Source organism: Chanodichthys erythropterus, chromosome 14, assembly GCF_024489055.1.
Source record: "Chanodichthys erythropterus isolate Z2021 chromosome 14, ASM2448905v1, whole genome shotgun sequence".
NCBI classification, from domain to species: Eukaryota; Metazoa; Chordata; class Actinopteri; order Cypriniformes; family Xenocyprididae; genus Chanodichthys; species Chanodichthys erythropterus.
The window spans coordinates 42,603,175-42,621,524 of NC_090234.1; the positions used below are offsets into that span (position 1 = coordinate 42,603,175).

General features: G+C 38.1%; 1 protein-coding gene across 4 annotated transcripts in view; it reads right to left on the reverse strand.

Moving 5' to 3' along the window:
- gsk3ba (glycogen synthase kinase 3 beta, genome duplicate a) overlaps positions 1–18,350 on the reverse strand; it is a 77,772-nt gene that overhangs the window by 9,073 nt on the left and 50,349 nt on the right. For all 4 annotated transcript variants that reach the window (XM_067410464.1, XM_067410465.1, XM_067410462.1 and 1 more), the window contains exons 3-5: positions 17,710–17,793; positions 4,701–4,811; positions 2,724–2,854 (exon numbers count right to left, since the gene is read on the reverse strand). In XM_067410464.1, the coding sequence (XP_067266565.1) occupies positions 2,724–2,854; positions 4,701–4,811; positions 17,710–17,793 (326 nt within the window). The remainder of the gene's footprint in view (positions 1–2,723; positions 2,855–4,700; positions 4,812–17,709; positions 17,794–18,350) is intronic.

Genomic DNA, 18,350 nt, shown 5'->3' on the forward strand with positions numbered 1-18,350 from the left:
TCACCATTTCAGTCAAGTATGTCTTTCAGTCAAGCATGTTTATAAATCACCATTCACTTTTTTTGGGCCTTGTCATTCTATGCGTGTTCTCTAATCGGATAGCTATCAAATTTGTTAAAACCATTCCATTTACACTTGGCCTCATAAATGTGTCTGCGAAAAACAAATATAATACTGATCTTTAATTTATGCGCTATATGCAAATATAACAAAGTTACATTAATGAAAGCAACAGATATGAGCTACATTGAATTTATTATCAGCTAATTTAAAGATCAAAGACTGCAATAGGAAAGAAAGCGGAATCACAACTGGTTAGATGATTTAGTCTTACTACTTTTAAAGAAGCTTCAGGATGTGACGCCAGACATTCAGTTTCACTTGTGGCCGTTTGCCACAAGTCAGCTTGCTGAAGAGCAGAGGCGACCTTTGCAACTCGGACCAGACCAGAACTATTGTTACATTAATGACAAAACAAAAACTGCATTCAATCTTCAGCTTAATGAGTTAATTCAGCAAGAACCAATCATTCTGGTTGGAACTATTTTCATTGGCAAAAATTTCGTTGAAAAAATAGTCAATATTGACAATATTGAATCTACAGTACAGTCCAAAAGTTTGGAACCACTAAGATTTTTAATGTTTTTAAAAGAAGTTTCGTCTGCTCACCAAGGCTACATTTATTTAATTAAAAATACAGTAAAAACAGTAATATTGTGAAATATTATTACAATTTAAAATAACTGTGTTCTGTTTGAATATATTTCACAAAGTAATTTATTCCTGTGATGGCAAAGCTGAATTTTCAGCATCATTACTTCAGTCTTCAGTGTCACATGATCCTTCAGAAATCATTCTAATATGCTGATCTGCTGCTCAAGAAACATTTAATGTGTACAATTGTACAAAAAAATTTGTGTACAATATTTTTTTCAGGATTATTTGATGAATAGAAAGTTCAAAAGAACAGTGTTTATCTGAAATCTAATCTTTTGTAACATTATAAATGTCTTTACTGCCACTCTTGATTGATTTAATGCATCCTTGCTGAATAAAAGTATTCATTTCTTTAATTTATTTTCAAAAAAATAAAATAAAAATTCTTACTGACCCCAAACTTTTGAACGGTAGTGTATAATGCTACAGAAGCTTTGTATTTCAGATCAATGCTGTTCTTTTAAACTTTCTATTCATCAAGGAATCCTGGGAAAAAAAGTACACAACTGTTTTCAACATTGATAATAATCATAAATGTTTATTGAGCAGCAAATCAGCATATTAGAATGATTTCTGAAGGATCATGTGACACTGAAGACTGGAGTAGCGATGCTGAAAATTCAGTGTACTATTTAAATATATTTAAACAGTACACAGTTATTTTAAATTGTAACAATATTTCACAATATTACAGTTTTTACTGTATTTTTAATTAAATAAATGTAGCCTTGGTGAGCAGACTAAACTTCTTTTAAAAACATTAAAAATCTTAGTGGTTCCAAACTTTTGGACTGTACTGTAAAATGGAAGTCACCTAATAGCCTAGCTTATTGTTTATTGAATTGTTGTATAAAATCAATAATATTTATTGATTTATTGATTATATAATATCAGATTTGCAAACGTGCTGATATTCGGGAAAACAGCACCTTTGCTCATGTGATATTGCTTATAAATATATCCAAAAACAATATCTTGGGTTTTTGGAAGCATTTTTATTAATTTTGGTAGCATTTTTGCCCCATGATGATGGGGGACAGAGCGGGGCTCACAGGGCAAACAGAGCCCTCTTCTGTTGTGAGGCCTGTTTCAAGTGAAACATAGCAAAGTCTGCTACTGCTGAAGAGAAATGCTACTCATCTGTGGTGGGTCATATGATATGTTTAACAGTAGCGCTGTTATATCTGGCTAACGGGAGCCGGTATAACACGTTCTCACACCTTTGTTTTTTACCATTTTGGGAGAAGTAAAATTGACATTTGTGGCTTCAAAAACCAGACGCATTTACACTTGTCCAGTTGCGTTTGGAATGTGTCTCAAACCACCTCCTGAAGTTGTTTGCATGACTGGATTGAAATCTGTCTAGAAAGTGTTTCGGAGGGCATTTATACCTGGTATTTTCAGGTAGCTATCCGATCAGTGAAAAGGCATAAAGTGGCTAAATGTAAATAGGCCCTTCACTTTTGAGTAACTCCAACCCCAAAGTGTTTGGACCAATCTTTTCTTATATTTAAGCTAAGAGCAATAAAGTCACCTGAAATCTAAAGATGGTTTCTTTCTTTGTCTAAATGTTGAGTTGATTTGCTAACATCTTGTAATATCTCAAGGTCTCATCATAATTCAAGGAAAATTGCATTCTTTTTGTCTAAGTGATCAGTAACAAGCGGCAGAATCACATGCCCTCTTTTCAGTCAACCCACATAAGGCAAGTGAGAAATGCACACCCGAATATCACTTCACCCCAAATCTTCACTAGTATACTAAAGCAGAAAAATGTGAAAAGTAGGCTAAATGAAAAAGGCTGAAGTCAGCACACAGATATCTCAGAGCATAGCGAGACCATCTGGAGGCCTCTGGTGAGGTGTAATATGGGATTATCAGGTTAAATGCAATAAAGCGATGCTTTCCGTTCATAGATCCACTGGGGCCGGCACTAGACCTTTGAAAGGTTATCAGAAAAAGGCATTGTGTCCTATGAATTAGCTAGCAAGAGATTACCAACTGACCTGCCAAAGTCACAGAGTTTGAGCACAGCTGTGTCTGGGTCCAGCAAAAGATTCTGGGGTTTTATGTCCCGATGGCAGATCCCAAAGGAATGGATGTAGGCCAGACTCCTGAAGAGCTGGTACATGTACAACTGCAGACAAAGACAAAGGAAATATACACAGGTTATTAGGTTAGAAAAGGAGTCATAATAAGTCGCAAAAAATGCACCCTGAAAATGTAGAATATAATTTTGTTTCCATTGCTTGAAATATCAAACGATTTAATGGAATGACCAAAAGTGAACATTTTCCAAACCCACTCTTCCAAATCCAAATTACTTTCTTTTTTTCCATGGGACACAAAAGGTGAATCTTTTCCATATAAAGAGAGTGAATGGGGACAGATGCTATCAACGTTCAAAATCACATACAATCACCAAAATATCATTTAATATCAATAATAAATAACTTTGTGTGATGCACAGAATAATATATGGCAAAACCACTGACATCTGACATCAATGCCATCTGATCACTTCAAATTTTAGAACTTTCATGGAGGAAAAGATTATCAGAGCATAACGATTATTAGTATGTTCTTCTCCAAGACTTGTAGTCTTGATTTATGGGAATACAGTTAATGAGTCATATGGACTAATTTTATGATTCTGTTATGGTGCTTTTTGTCATTTTGGAGCTTGAGAGACCTCAGTCCACATTCACATTATTTGGAAAAAGACTAAAGAGTGTCCACAAAATTCACCCTTTTTTCTTTTTTTTTTCCGCATATAAAAAAGCAACATGGGTTTGGAACATTTTACTGGTAAAGAAATAATGACAGAATTTTCACTTTTTTGAGTGAACTATTCATTTAAAGCAGTGGTTCTTAAACTTTTGGACTACAAGACCCCTGATTGTCCACTACAATACTCAATATTCCATAACTTTTCCAATTGTTTGTAATTTACAGGATAAGGTAAAGATTTTTTATCCAATAAAATAGTTTAGAGCTTGACATAACAAAAAAAAAGTTAATTCTTAATAAAACAAAAATGTCCATACCCTATAAAGCTTACTGTATCATATTTGATATGCAAATTTCCAAGGCCATTATCAACATAATCAAAACTTGACAAACAAAAATGCCTTCTGTCATCTGATTGATACTTTTGAGCAAGTAAAAGGCCTTTTAGTATAATTGTAAAAAAGTCCCCCTTCAGGTCATGGCACGCATGTCTTATTGCTGTGAAATCTTTACAGATTTTTATAAACTAAGTGTAAAAATAACTTTTATACTGTTAGTAATATTTCAAAATGAACATTTACTGGACTGAAGCAACTTAGGCTTACTTGATTATTTACTTGAGTTAAAATGTGAGTATCAAATACATACATCAGGTTTTTTTTTGAAAATGACCGATCGTTTAGCTAGATAAGACCCTTATTCCTCGTCTGGTATCGTCTAAAGCCCTTTGAATCTGCACTGAAACTGTAATTTTGACCTTCAACCATCATTTGAAGTCCACTATAAGGAGAATAATCCTGGAATGTTTTCATCAAAAACCTTAATTTCTTTTCGACTGATGAAAGAAAGACATAAACATCTTAGATGACTTGGGGATGAGTAAATTATCAGGAAAATTTCATTTGAAAGTGGACTATTCCTTTAACATCTCCGTGGAAGGTCTTCGCATATAACTGTATCTGTACATATGTATGTATGTGTGTTATGTGTGGGTGTGTGTTTCACTCTTCATGTCACTTCCTGCCAATAACAGGAAGGATATAGCCCAGGACACAGCACAAAGGAGTGATGATGTCATCACAGCAGTCAAGACACTGCTGACGCAAAACTCCACAGGAGGAGAGGGAAGAAATGCCAGCACACACTCGACTGACCCGTATACTCACCAGTGAGAACGAAATCTAAGATTTTCACTCAGGATGTACTCATCATTAAGAGGACACACAATAGAAATGATTAGGAATGATCCTCACCTTCACATAAACCATGGGAAGGGTCTGCTTAGCGCGGCTGTAGTGTCTCGCCACTCTGTACACGGTCTCAGGGACGTAGTCCAGAACCAAATTCAGATACACCTCATCCTTCTGTGGGCAGAGAACAAGAAAGCAAATACTTTAAGTCACAGAGTTAAAAGTGTCAGGCTTTATAGCGCATACATATATAACTTTAGTGAATTTATATATAAAATAAGCTCGGTATGGAAGAAGATAATGACTTTGAGTCAATGTCGACACTAAAAATGTCCCATACGCCCCATCCCTACATATATCTCCAAGACTGAACAGCCAGCTTACGAACTATAAAAAAGCTGCTATGGAAACAACACAAAAACAGCCCTTTCTCTGGCATGATGTCATTGGGGACGTTGACTGCCATGCATTGTGTGGAACTGTGCTTGAAGGCGAGCGATGGTTATGCCCACCATCTTTACATAACATAAATGCTCAGACATTGAAGTCATGTCCTCCTGAAGAACTAAAGAAACGGAAGAATCAATAGAGTGGCCTACAGTGGCCCCTCGTCTGATGTCACATCCTGTCTTTTATTCCCTTCTTCCTTCCTCCAGAAGTTCAGTAGTGAGAGAGTCTATTTCTGCTGTACTTCACATGCGTGAGCTCATTTACTTTAGGCATGACCCAAAAGGTCACGAGTCAAACTGACATCCTGTATTCTGCTAAACATGTGATGATACTTAAATATAAAAATAAGATGTACAAAAATAAAAAATATATCGACAGCCTCAATTGCCATTGGCATCAAAATCGGAAATTAGCAGGGGCTTGGGGAAAAAAAGGCCACCAAAACAAACAAAAATGTCCCCCAAATTTAAGATAAGGGAGCAAAAATTAAATCTAAATCAATTATGACTGTCACAATTAAAATGAAATGTGAAATTGAATGAAAAGTGCATTACATTTAGATCTGCACACTTTGCATCAAAGGTTTCTTTTTACACATTGCTTTTTGCAGCGTTGAACGTTAAAACCAATCACACACATATCTGTTGAGGATATGGATGCAATGGCCAATAAAAGGCATTTAGATTAGTCACCGGTCACAGCCTACTTTACATACGCTGAGATAAATTACATTAATCTCATAACATTATGCAATTGTTGTGCGCCATCTTTGAGTAGTGTTAAGCATGCATAGGCGGAGGGTGAACCAACTCCAGGGTAAAGCTAAGGAGATGCGCTTCCACTTTAAAAACAAACAATTTCGTCGCACAACCTACACAGACCAGCATAAACGTTCTTGATAAACTATATGTTATTAAAGCCACTGTTCATTTTAATAGTAAAGCAAGCATACTGTATGTGGGATTTGGCATGCTAGAAAGTACATAATGTCTACACTTTGTTATTAAGAGTGGATTTGCGAACGTGCAGAACTCACCGCTCAAAACACCAGAGTTTTTGTTTAGTGCTAACTTAAACATCTCTGATTGTCCACTGCATTCAAGAAATCAACAGACATGTTTGTGATTGGTTACATTGCTCAACACTGCAAAAACATGATGTAAACAGAAAGCTTTGATGTTCTCCAGAGCGCAAACAGAAATACGCACTGGATCGTTTGCCAAATCTGTTTTCCATAACATACTATTATTATGAAGAATTCTGATCCTGGACCAGCAGTTATGGGCAACAATCAGAAGCAGCAGCAGCAGTCAGTGGTCTGAGTGAGAAAATTCCATGCTAGTCTCAAGTCCATGGCCACGGAAAGGCTAAGTCTTGCCCAGCCTTCCACACGCGCCGCCCATGTAAGCATGTCATGTGAATTAATTGAATATACTGTCAAGTATTTGACATAAAAGACAACAGATACATTTAATAAGGTAATTTTAAAAATTGCCAATACAAATATTGCCCCTTAATTGAAAAGTTAATTTCAGACCCTGCTCCAAACATTTGGTGTTTCAAACAAGCAAGAAAGTCATAAGGTTTGGAACAACATGAGGGTGAGTATGATGAGAAACTTTTCATGTTTTGGTGAACTATTCCTTTAACAACATCAAATCTGAAAAATATTTACAAAAAAAAAAAAAGAAAAAATCTGGTCATAAGCAACAAACTATTTCATCAGGGCACTGCGGTTCTTCACAAAGACAGAACATGCAATGAATTTGTTAGTGCCACTATTTTTCTCTAGCCAAGTATTTTTTCTCCACTTTAACTCTGATTGATAAGTAGTCCCTAATAACAGATGTTTGATTTCCTAAAAAAAATGTGGGGAAAAAAACCCAACCTACCCCCTGACTGTGCTGTGCAGCTAAAATTAGTCCGAGCCATGACTCACTCTCCGCCCTCGCTACAGCAACAGCAACACTTCCTCAATTACAGCCGATCGGAGAAGCGACTGAGATGCTCTCACCAGATTACATGGCCATCTGATTGGCTGCTGCTCTGTGGTCACATGACTTTGTTAGCATGTGATTGGTTAATCTGTGGCTCACGTCACAGTAGCCAACATCTCCCACAGGTAGAGACTCATTTATCCCCAGGCTGCTATTACGGTCTCTTCCACCAAATGCACTAACCTGAGTGTGTTTATTTATATGCCTCTGCACAACTAGTAAAAATCAAGAAAAATTCTAACTACACACATATAAAGAGTGTCTGGTGAAGCTCCAGACTGGAAAGCAGTACTGCTCCAGTTATATATGAGTAAGTTATATAAACTTAAACCATTATGGATGAAAATAAATTGTTCTGGTTCTGAATCTGATTCCACTTCTGATTATTCCTTAGAAAATTTAAAGCGACAGTTTACCCAAAAATGAAAATTCTCTTGTCATTTACTCAACCTCGTGCCATTCCTGATGTATATAACTTTCTTTCTTCAGATAAACATAAATGAAGATTTTTAGGAAAGTAATCCATCTCTGTCCACCTTTTCATCGAAGAGAACTTGCTCATAAGAATTAAACTACACTGGTTGTGCTGTTTTCTGTTGCCATTAATAGAAAAGAATTTTTGAAAATTCTGAATAAGTATCGGTTCTTGATTCCCAATCCTATTCATTTTGTCATATATTTTTAAGTCTTATACACTACCGTTTTTAAGTCTGAACGATTTTTAAAGCTTTGAAAAAAGTCTCTTACACTCAAAAATACATCAGTAATATTTTGAAATACTGTATTATTATAATTTAAAATAACTTTTTATATTCTTTCAGCATCATTACTCAAGTCTACAATCTCACATGATCCTTCAGAAATCATTCGAATATGCTGATTTGCTTATATTATATCTTATTATCATTTCTTATTATCAATGTTGAAAACAGTTGTGCTGCTTAATATTTTTGTGGAAACCGTGATACTTTTTTAGCTGGATTCTTTGATGAATAGAAAGTTGTAAAAGAACTGCATTAATTCAAATTAGAAATCTGATAAGTGTTTTTTACTGTCACTTCGGATCAATTCAATGCATCCTTGCTGAATAAAAGTATTAATTTCTTAAAAAAAAAAAAAAAAAAAAACTTGCACCAAACTTGTGTGAAACAAGTCTGAAGAAATGCAAAATACATCATAACTGCAGAATACCATGTGACACAACCTAGAGCCCCTACCACTCTCTCTCTTCCTATTTTCGTCTGAGTCGTCTATGTATATGTATTTTTTGACTCATCCGTGCCGGTCTTGTGTGGCTCCCCTGTGAGGAAAAATCAGTGGGCACTAAGTATGGGAGAGAGAGATCATGGGTAACGGCTGGTGGTTGTCAAGGCCCAGCAATATCCTTATGTGTCAGTATACAAGCACCTGTCTCTGTAGACTCATACACCATTCATAAATAGATGGATTTAATATGTTCTATTGGTTAACACACACACACTCACACATATTTCTCTGTACCAAAACCTAGTGACCTACTATGAAGGCAGCATTTTAAATCATCAAAAGGACTCCAGACATTAGGCAGTTCCTAGAGGAAATGAGCATAATGAAGTTTTGCCTTCTGAGACAAAGGGATTGTCAGAAGACAATCCTTCAATGAATCCAATCAAACATACTGAAGAAAGTGCATAAAGTAACAGAAATGTTGATTATAAAAATAAATCATTCAATGCTAAAAATTATCAATGAAAATAGTTGAATCTAATAAGAGACAAGACTATTTTACAAAAGGATATGTGCATTTTGTAGTTTTGTGCTTATTACAGTACTGCATTCTTATCTATGCCAACACGCTAACAGAAAACTATTGAAATCACTTGTTAATCGAGTCTCCCGAGCATTTCATTTAATCTTTTTTTATGATGCACACATTCAAATCAGACACTTATTGACAGAGCCTAAATTAAAATTCACAAAGTGTCAAATGTGAGTAAAATTTGCCTTTGAAATTGTTTCAAATCAAGCCATCTATTATTTAAAACAGCTGTCGTTACCCTCAAATCTTTTTCCTCGGTGGAAAATGTATATGGATGAGGTTTATTTTGGAAGTTTATTTTTCTCTCTCTCCAGTACTACATGTGGCAACACATGTGGAATATTCCTCATATTAAGCCACCAGAAAGCAAAGGAAGAAAATAAGGTAACACTTTACAATAAGGTTCAGTTGTTAACATTAGTTAATGTATTAACTAACATGAACCAATCATGAGCAATACATTTGTTACTGTATTTTTTAATCTTTGTTAACATTAATAAAAATACAGCAGTTCATTGTTTGTTCATGTTAGTTCACAGTGCATTAACTAATGTTCACAAAAACAACTCTTGATTTTAATAATGTATTAGTAAATGTTGAAATTAACATTAACAAAGATTAATAAAAGCTGTAGAAGTGCAGTTCATTATTAGTTCAAGTACACAAATTAGTTAACTAATGTCTAAGGAATAATTGACGACGGGCCGTTGAATTTTTTGAGTTCTTGAGAAACAGGCTGTTGAATTCTTAGAAAATAATGCACACCCGCTTCGCGGCGTGGCCGCATTACCAGCACGGGTTTGCATTATTTTTTAAGAATTCAACAGCCCAGAGTCAATTATTCCAATTATACTATGGCTGCCACATCTCATGACACTGTTCCAATGTTGTATTTCAAGATATTTGTCAGGTTTTTGTCCTTAAAACACTGTTGTGTGTGGAACTAAATTCTTACGCATCTCATCCCAAGCGTCCTTTGTTAATTCCAAAACGTCATTTCACAACTAGTAACAGAGGCAGACTAATACAGTTGATAGCAGACTAATAAAGTTGATACAGTTATTAACACAGTTGAGAGAAAGAGAGAATAAGCATATGTGAATTAGCCTACCTGAGTCTGTGCGTCTCTCACGGCAGCACTGTCTCTACTAATAGCGAAACTATAAGCTTATCCACCACAAGAACCGCACAGTTATTACCTCGCTGGTGAGTCATGTATCTTTTAAGTTGCTAAACTGTTTTACTGATTAATTCGTCAGAGCAGTGCTGACAAAAAGTTTCTGTGTGAGTGTGTGTCCATACTGTACAGAAGGTGTGTATGTTTGAAAGAGAGAGAGAGCGTGAGAGAGTATGCGCTTTCAGGACACAATAAAATGTATTTTGTGGCAAAAACCATGACAATGATTTGGTTTAAAACTTGCTAATACAAGGCTATATCAGAAATGTACAATAACAAATGCACAAAAAATAACATTACAATGCCCAGAAATCAATTTCAATAGTACATCGAGTTTATCGGCATACAGCAGAACTCTTAATTTGATCAGTTCATCCTACCTCTGAGATACTGAGTCTTTATGTCAGTGAATAAATGCATAGATCTGCATGTGATGCTTGTGTGTCCTATTGGGCTGGTGGTAAAATTTTTGTTAGGCATAGGTTCTTTTCTTTTCTTTTTCTCCCCGTTAAAACCAAAGATATTGATCAGTGATTGTATATCAAGAGCAAGGACACGGTTTATGTGCATTTTATTTTGTGATTTCTGCAACAGTGTTAAGCGATAGATTAAATTGATTGTCTGAGCGGAGATTGTACATGAGACACTAGAGAACAGCGGCAATAAGCACTCAGCATGATTCCAAAAACAAGACATGCCAGCGCCATATCACTTCTTATTTAACACAAACTATAGTAATTTGTACTTTGATATTCAACTGGAGATGTTTACTTTGGTTTTTAGGTACATCCATGCAATGAAATGCTTCCAATTTTGGTGGGGGCAATATCGACCCTGGCACAAAAACTGGTGGGGACATTGTGGCGACCAGGGCGGGCGAGAGCCGTGAGGGAACGGTGCGAGGCCGGTGGCGCGAGTGTTAATGAGCTTCACCTGGGAGGCGCACCGGCCTTGAGTCCCTCACGGAGGAGCTCCGGGAGCATAAAAGGAGGAGCGACTACCGTGGAGGACGAGAGAGGACCAGGCCTGGACTTTATTTTATGTTTTATTATGTTTGTGTGGCCGGCAGACGTCCGCGAGGGTCTGCCGGCATTACTTTCGTTTTGTTCTTTGTTTATTTTATATTAAAGTTTCGTTGAATGTTCGCCGGTTCCCGCCTCCTTCTTCCCATATCTACTAACCGTGTTACATTGGTGCTGAAACCCGGGAGGAAGGAGGGACATGCTGTCGGAGAGCCCTCGCTGCTGAGGGGGATCGCGGTGCTGCGGAGTTCGGGCAGCGCGGGAGTGAAGACCGCGAGAGTCTGCCCGAGGCGGTGGTACTGGAGCCTAGTGAAAGGTGGGACGGAGAGCTCGAGGCCGTGCCCCTGGGACGAGGTGGGGTGGCTGCCGTCCAAGAGGGAGCGGAGGAGTCGCCGCCGTTCGCCGTGGGCCGGAGCCTGCTGCCGTCCGCCATAAAGGGGAGGAGCAGGGAACGGGGGACTCGCTGCCGGCTGCCCTCAGTCGGAGGAGCCATCGCCGGCCGCCAGGAGGCGGTCGAGGATCGGGCCGTCCACCGAGCATCCAGTGCCACCGCATGGCACCGCGAAGAAGAGCCTCTCGGCAGGCTGAGGACCAAGCGGCAGTGTGTCGGGGAACCGGACCAAGAATTTTTTTTTTTTTTTTTTCCCTCTCTCCCCTCTCTCGTCCTGTCGCTCCCCTTGCTTCCGTCTCCTTTCTCTCGTCTCGTCTGTCCTTACCCCCAGGTGCTGCGGCCGCCGAGACAGGCCCCGGGGGGGAGTAGAGCGCAGTCTCGGGAGTACCCCCCGGCCTGCGAGGGGCGATGGGGGTATGTGGCGACCAGGGCGGGCGAGAGCCGTGAGGGAACGGTGCGAGGCCGGTGGCGCGAGTGTTAATGAGCTTCACCTGGGAGGCGCACCGGCCTTGAGTCCCTCACGGAGGAGCTCCGGGAGCATAAAAGGAGGAGCGACTACCGTGGAGGACGAGAGAGGACCAGGCCTGGACTTTATTTTATGTTTTATTATGTTTGTGTGGCCGGCAGACGTCCGCGAGGGTCTGCCGGCATTACTTTCGTTTTGTTCTTTGTTTATTTTATATTAAAGTTTCGTTGAATGTTCGCCGGTTCCCGCCTCCTTCTTCCCATATCTACTAACCGTGTTACAGACATATCCCACCTAGTCTCACGTAGCCAGACTGATGGCAGACGTTTTGGACTCTATCGCAGCTTTCACTGGCCGTGGACATGTGATGCAACCAATCACATTTGTTTTGTTCCGCGTCATATTTAGGGGCGTGAAAATGTAAAGTCGATGTCCCTACAATAACAGACTGGTGTGCATCTAATAAATTATTCATTCAAGAACGTTGTGCAAGTTTACTGCAACAATGGAGCTGCGAATTTCACATACTTTTGAAAATCCAGCGTTTAGCTGATCCTGATAAGCGTTCAGTGTCACGTTTGTAACCGCGACAGAATTCTTCTTCCACCAAGGGGGTTTTGCTTCACGGCATTTGTTTCCAGGCGGACCATTAAAGAACGCGACACACACGTCTTCTTGACATCCTGTAGAATTCAACCAACCAGATGACGTCTTCGAAAATCCAGAAGTGTTTCCAGTTGAGTGAGCCATCTGCATCAGACGTTCAGCCAACAGTCCATGGGCGTGACATCTGAGGCTGAGACTATATCCCACCAGTCCCACCCACCTTTGGCAGGTGTGACAATAAACATATGAGGGTCCAATTCACTTAGGATGCTGCTTTAAAAGCATACTTCACAAGTTCGCACTTACAAATAATCGGATAAAGTAAAGAACATGCGTATGTGGCGTGCTGTCTGAAGGGAGGGCTCCGAGTTTGGAATTTGGCCAACCCAGAGTACACCCCCCGTATCCCTAGCCAGTCAGGGATGCAGAAAATTTGAACAGGTTCCTCATGAACTTTGTTAATAAAACATGTGGTCAGAACAGCACTATGTTTTGGAACAGAGCCTGTGACTGTAGTGAGAGTCATTTAAAGGGGTCTAGAGTTGGGCTCCAGAGCACAGTGCTGTCTGCAGTGTGCAACAACACTTCTACTAATCGTGCCACTTAACTGAAGTGGAACTTGTTTGGAGGGAGAGCAGACCACGTCCAGACATGACGCCACCTCATCTTTGTTGAACAGTCTCTTTTCAAGCCTGATTTTAATCTGTCTCTCCAGGCCTACGTCATCCTCCTCTCTCTATCTTTGTGTTTTATCTCTCCATGAGACTCTCTGGGCTCTGATTTCATGGTGGTTTACACTAGGCAAAAACACAGAGCAGCTGCTAAAATTACAGTAAAGAGAACCTAACCAGTCTACTGACTGACTGCTGGGCGGTATAATGGTGCACACCATGCGACGTTAGAAATGTGTCACCGGTGGAGATTGTGCTAAACCATTTATGGCACTGTAGAGTCCACTCTGCAAACTCTGTTACAGACAGACATTTACAGTGTAGACAGCTTTATTGATTATAATGGGAGCTATTTAGCTGTGATGCTCCAGTTGGGTCTGGTGTAGACGCTCGTTCACAGCAAGATCCATAACTATACTAGTGTCCACACCAATGGACGCAACATTCTGTTTATTATAAGCGCATGCTGCAAATATATCATCTGCCACTTTAACCCTTTAAGACCTGAAGGCTTTTTTAGATTTTTTTTTCTAAGCGACACACACAAAAGTAACTCAAAAACTATAGCAAGGAGAGTCAAAAGGTAGGTATCATTTGATAGAACACATTTTAAATTTTTAGAAAATATAAATTACGTTACATTTGGACATTTTCATGCTGAGAAACTGCTGATAAAAGACAAATATATATATATTTATATATATATATATATATATATATATATATATATATATATATATATATAAAAATAATTTTTCTTTTTTTTATTTGACATGGAATAACTCAGGAAGGCAATAACATAGGAGAAAAATCCTTTTTTGGGTGATGCTCTCCTACATGTCAGCTGCATCTGGTTCAAATTTTGTAGTGGTAGCATAAAGTATAGTTGAATAAATTGTTATTATTTTTTTCTCAGCCAGGTGGCGCTCATGGGCGGTAAACTCCAGTTTAGAGGCACTTCTCAGCATTCGTTAGGCTTCTAAGCTTTAAGATGATACCTATTTTGTGTTATTCCACGTTGGAAAACGAGCATGGATTGTTCCAGGAACATTGGATACACACTGCATCCCGAAAGATGAGAGACATGTTTTTAGCCAAGTATGTTAAATCATTCCGTGAGTAAGATCTTGTGATCACCACAATATATTATGTTGATTTTGGGTTCATTTTAATCTGCTTTAAATAATGATGTGTCATTTTCTATGATCTGTGCATTTTTCATGAAGTTATGAGGACGTGAAATCTACATATTTGAATTCAGTTAGCAGCTGTGCTGTTTTTGTTGTAAAGGCATATTACTCAGACTCATTAGATGGTGAAAATAACGCAACAGAAGCATGTTGGAGGCTTGATATGAATGTGTAAAGGTTCTGGTTTTGTATGCAAAAATAATTTTGGGTTCAGTTTTTATTGGCTCTTAAAGAGTGACACGCAAATGGGAGCGCCAACGCTCCATCCGGTCTTAAAGGGTTAAATGCTTGAGCTCTTTGAAGTAAAGTGGATTCTGATTGTCAGTCAGTGTTTTTATCATTCATCAGCTGGAAAAAAAATCATTCAAATCAATGACATTGCTCCACTGTATCATTCTCATTATAGATAATGGTGTAGACTTCGCTATTCTCCTAGTGTATGATTTTTAAAACTTAATGGTTACAGTTATCATATAGTTTTCATCCTTGGTGCAAACAGGCCTGAACTTGATGTTTACAAATGCCAAGCAATGCCATAATACAGAATAGAATGTCTGATCACAGGTGCTGGTGTGTTTTCGTCAGCTCATGAAGAAAAAAATTACACATTCATCAAAGAAAAACCCTAGATTTGTTGGCGAACCAAATGTTCGCATCTGGTGTGAATAGCTCCATATGAATCCAATGTTCCTATTCAAAAAATTCATCGAAACTGAGCATTTGCGTTTGTGGTGTAAAAGGGCCGTAAAGTTTACGGCATAGCCGCACCTCCATCGTTTTGGTTCAACGATATATGATTGATGTTAATGACATCAAGCACATAAGGTGGAGTAATAACTTCTGCTATTTAATCAATTCGAGATTGTAATTAAAGGCACAATGTAAGACACACATGTAAGATTTTTGGATTGGAATATCACTATTTTGTTAAGTGACTAACATAGCATAATCAGATGCAGCTTTATTTTTAGTAACAATAATACAGCATTTTCTCCATCATACAATAAGTTTAAAAATGAATTGCATGCCATTTAGCAACACAAAGCCATCCAGAATTTATTAATATGATATTCTAATATCGATCTATCTTACTGCAGTGTGCAACAAGTGTCTCATAGCAGCTGCCAAATGCGAACGCACAGAGTAACAGTATAACATTTTTATGATAAATACATAAAATGTATGATAAAACAGTGCTATGTTACCCCACATACGCTTGACCGGAAGAAGCGGAAGCGGCGGCTGTGGCATAATAAAAGTTCTGCGCTTTTCAATAGGCAACCTCTAAGGGCAAAAAATTACATATTGTGCTTTTAATGTCATATTATTATAGTTAATTTTCATGAATGACAGAAAGCTGTTCATTTTTTAAAACACATTTACATGCAGTATGTAATTGACACACACGTTTAATCCCCACATAGCCTTCTCGACAATGTAATTTCTCTGAGATCCTGCTGAGGCATCATACATGGCATCTGAGGACAACTTCACTATTTTTGTGCCTTGTCATTTTGCTTTATTTGATGTTTGGTTCAATGTGTGTCCCTCTTACGCCATTCTCAAGGGTTACATCATACGTTACAAATTTATGTACTTGCACACTCTTAAAAACGGCTCCGATTGTTGACAATAAAATGTATAGAATGAAGTGTATATATATTTAAATGGGATGAAAATAGAATTTTCTTGTTTATTTTGCACAAGAGGAAGATCTATGTAAGTCTGCATGTCATAAAAAACTATGCAAGAGCTATGGATCTAACCACACAAACTTGCGATGCCATTTGCAAATGCTCATTGGATCTATAGTTTCTGGAAACGCAGAATCGCTGAACTATGTTGGTAATAATGGAAATTGTGGCCAAACAATTTAAGCCCACCTTTAAGCCCAGAAAAGAGCATTTGAACATACAAATGAAGTTGGTCTAATGTCAAAGACCTGTTCTCTCCCGTATAACTATGGACACAACGTTTTATCTGCCTATCTTCCTTCCCCTTCAGCCCTTGTTCCAGTTACCTAGAATTTTTTTATTGTTTTATAGAGCTGTTCTCCATGCACTCCCTGACAGCCTTTACCCCGGTGCTCTGTGATTCTGGGTTACAGAGGGGCAGGGGTGTGGGTGTGGGTGTGTGAGCGGAAACCAGCCACTGACATTTCGAAAGCATGTTTCTCAGAGAAGAAAAAACGATGGTCAGGCGTTTTTGCAAAGTCATGGTGTGTGGGCGAGAGGTTAAGAGGGTCTGTGTGTATGATGTGTGAGATAATCAAGACCAAGAAAGACAGGGAGGTAGATATGTGGTTTTGTGGTGAGACGATGTTGCAGTGTTGATAGTTTTTATGTATGTATATCTTAATATCTCAGACAGATAGCATCAAACCGACGTATATCTAGCAGATACACAGATAATCACATGGGCATAGAGAAGTTCTCAGAGACGACTTCTCTCACGTCAGCATCTGAGCACCATTAGACTCCATTAAAGATTAAAAAGAGATACACAGGCATTCAGACTAGGCCTGGGTGATATATTTATAACCAAGCATTCTGACAATATTAAATATCTAAATAAAATTAATGTTCAAATGTTTGGGGTCAAAAAAAAAATGTGTCAAATAAATGCTGTTCTTTTAAACTTTCTATTCGTCAAAGAATGATAATCCACAAAAATAATAAGCAGCACAACTAGAAACAATTCTTATTATTATCAATGTTAAAAATCATTGATAATAATAAGAAATGTGTCTTGTTCACCAAATCAGAATGACACTGAAGACTGAAAAATCAACTTTTCAATCACAGGAATAAATAACATTTTAAAAAAGTATTCAAATGGAAAACTGATATTTTAAATTGTAATAATATTTCACAATATTACTGTTTTTTACTGTATATTTAATCAAATAAATGCAGTCTTGCTGAGAATAAGAAACTTCTTACAAAATCATTGAAAAATCTTATCAACCCCAATAATTCTTGATCTTTCTATATTCCTATGCTGAAATGTCTACTGAAATACTCAAAAAAAATCTAATTTTACAACATTTTGAGAACATCTTTCCTACTGCCTAAGTCTTCAGCACACTGCACAGTCAAATAAAAATTACCCTAAAATTATTGCGTCATGAAGCTACTTAATTTTATATCACAAACAAAGACATTGCAAATACATTGTGAATATATTTACTGCATCGCCAAGACCTAGTACAGACATACGACACTGAAAAGGGCAGCATAAAAACACACTGTGATGTAGCGTGAGATAACAACATAAGATGAAGTGATACAAGAGAGACACTTGCCTTATCTCCACTGGAGTAGAAGAAGTAACGCAGACGCACAATGTTGCAGTGGTCCAGTTTCCTCATGATCTGAAGCTCACGGTTCTGAAAAAAAAAGAGAAGAAAACAGTTTGATTAATGTTAATATTACTTTCAGCTACTAACAGAGTGCAGTACTCAGCAATGGCAGTACTCTCAGCAGAGTTCAACAAGTTGATGTCACTTTTAATCCTTGTGATCCAGCAAAAAAGATTGTGAAGAAGAGTAAGACGGCCCAAGTTTAAAAATTAGGGAACATTATAAGTAAATAAAACACTCTCTAATTGGTAATTCATTCATTCCTTCATTCATTTATTCAGGAACTGCAACATTAAAGGTGCGGTAAATAGATTTTGAACAACGCTGTTGGTCAGTGTTGATATTTGAAATCAAAACAAACAAACCCACCCTTTTCTTCATTGCTCTACCTCCAAAACTCACCCTCCAATCCTAACCACCCTGCTCCGACTTGGTCTCGAACCCCGGCCCGATCGCTGCTGGCATGCGAGGCGAGTGCACTAACAATGACACTAAGCACCACGTTATCTAGTGTTCATCAGTTTTGCAGTAGTTTACCTGCACAAATCTCACTAACTGGCTACTGTTAGACACACAATGCGAGA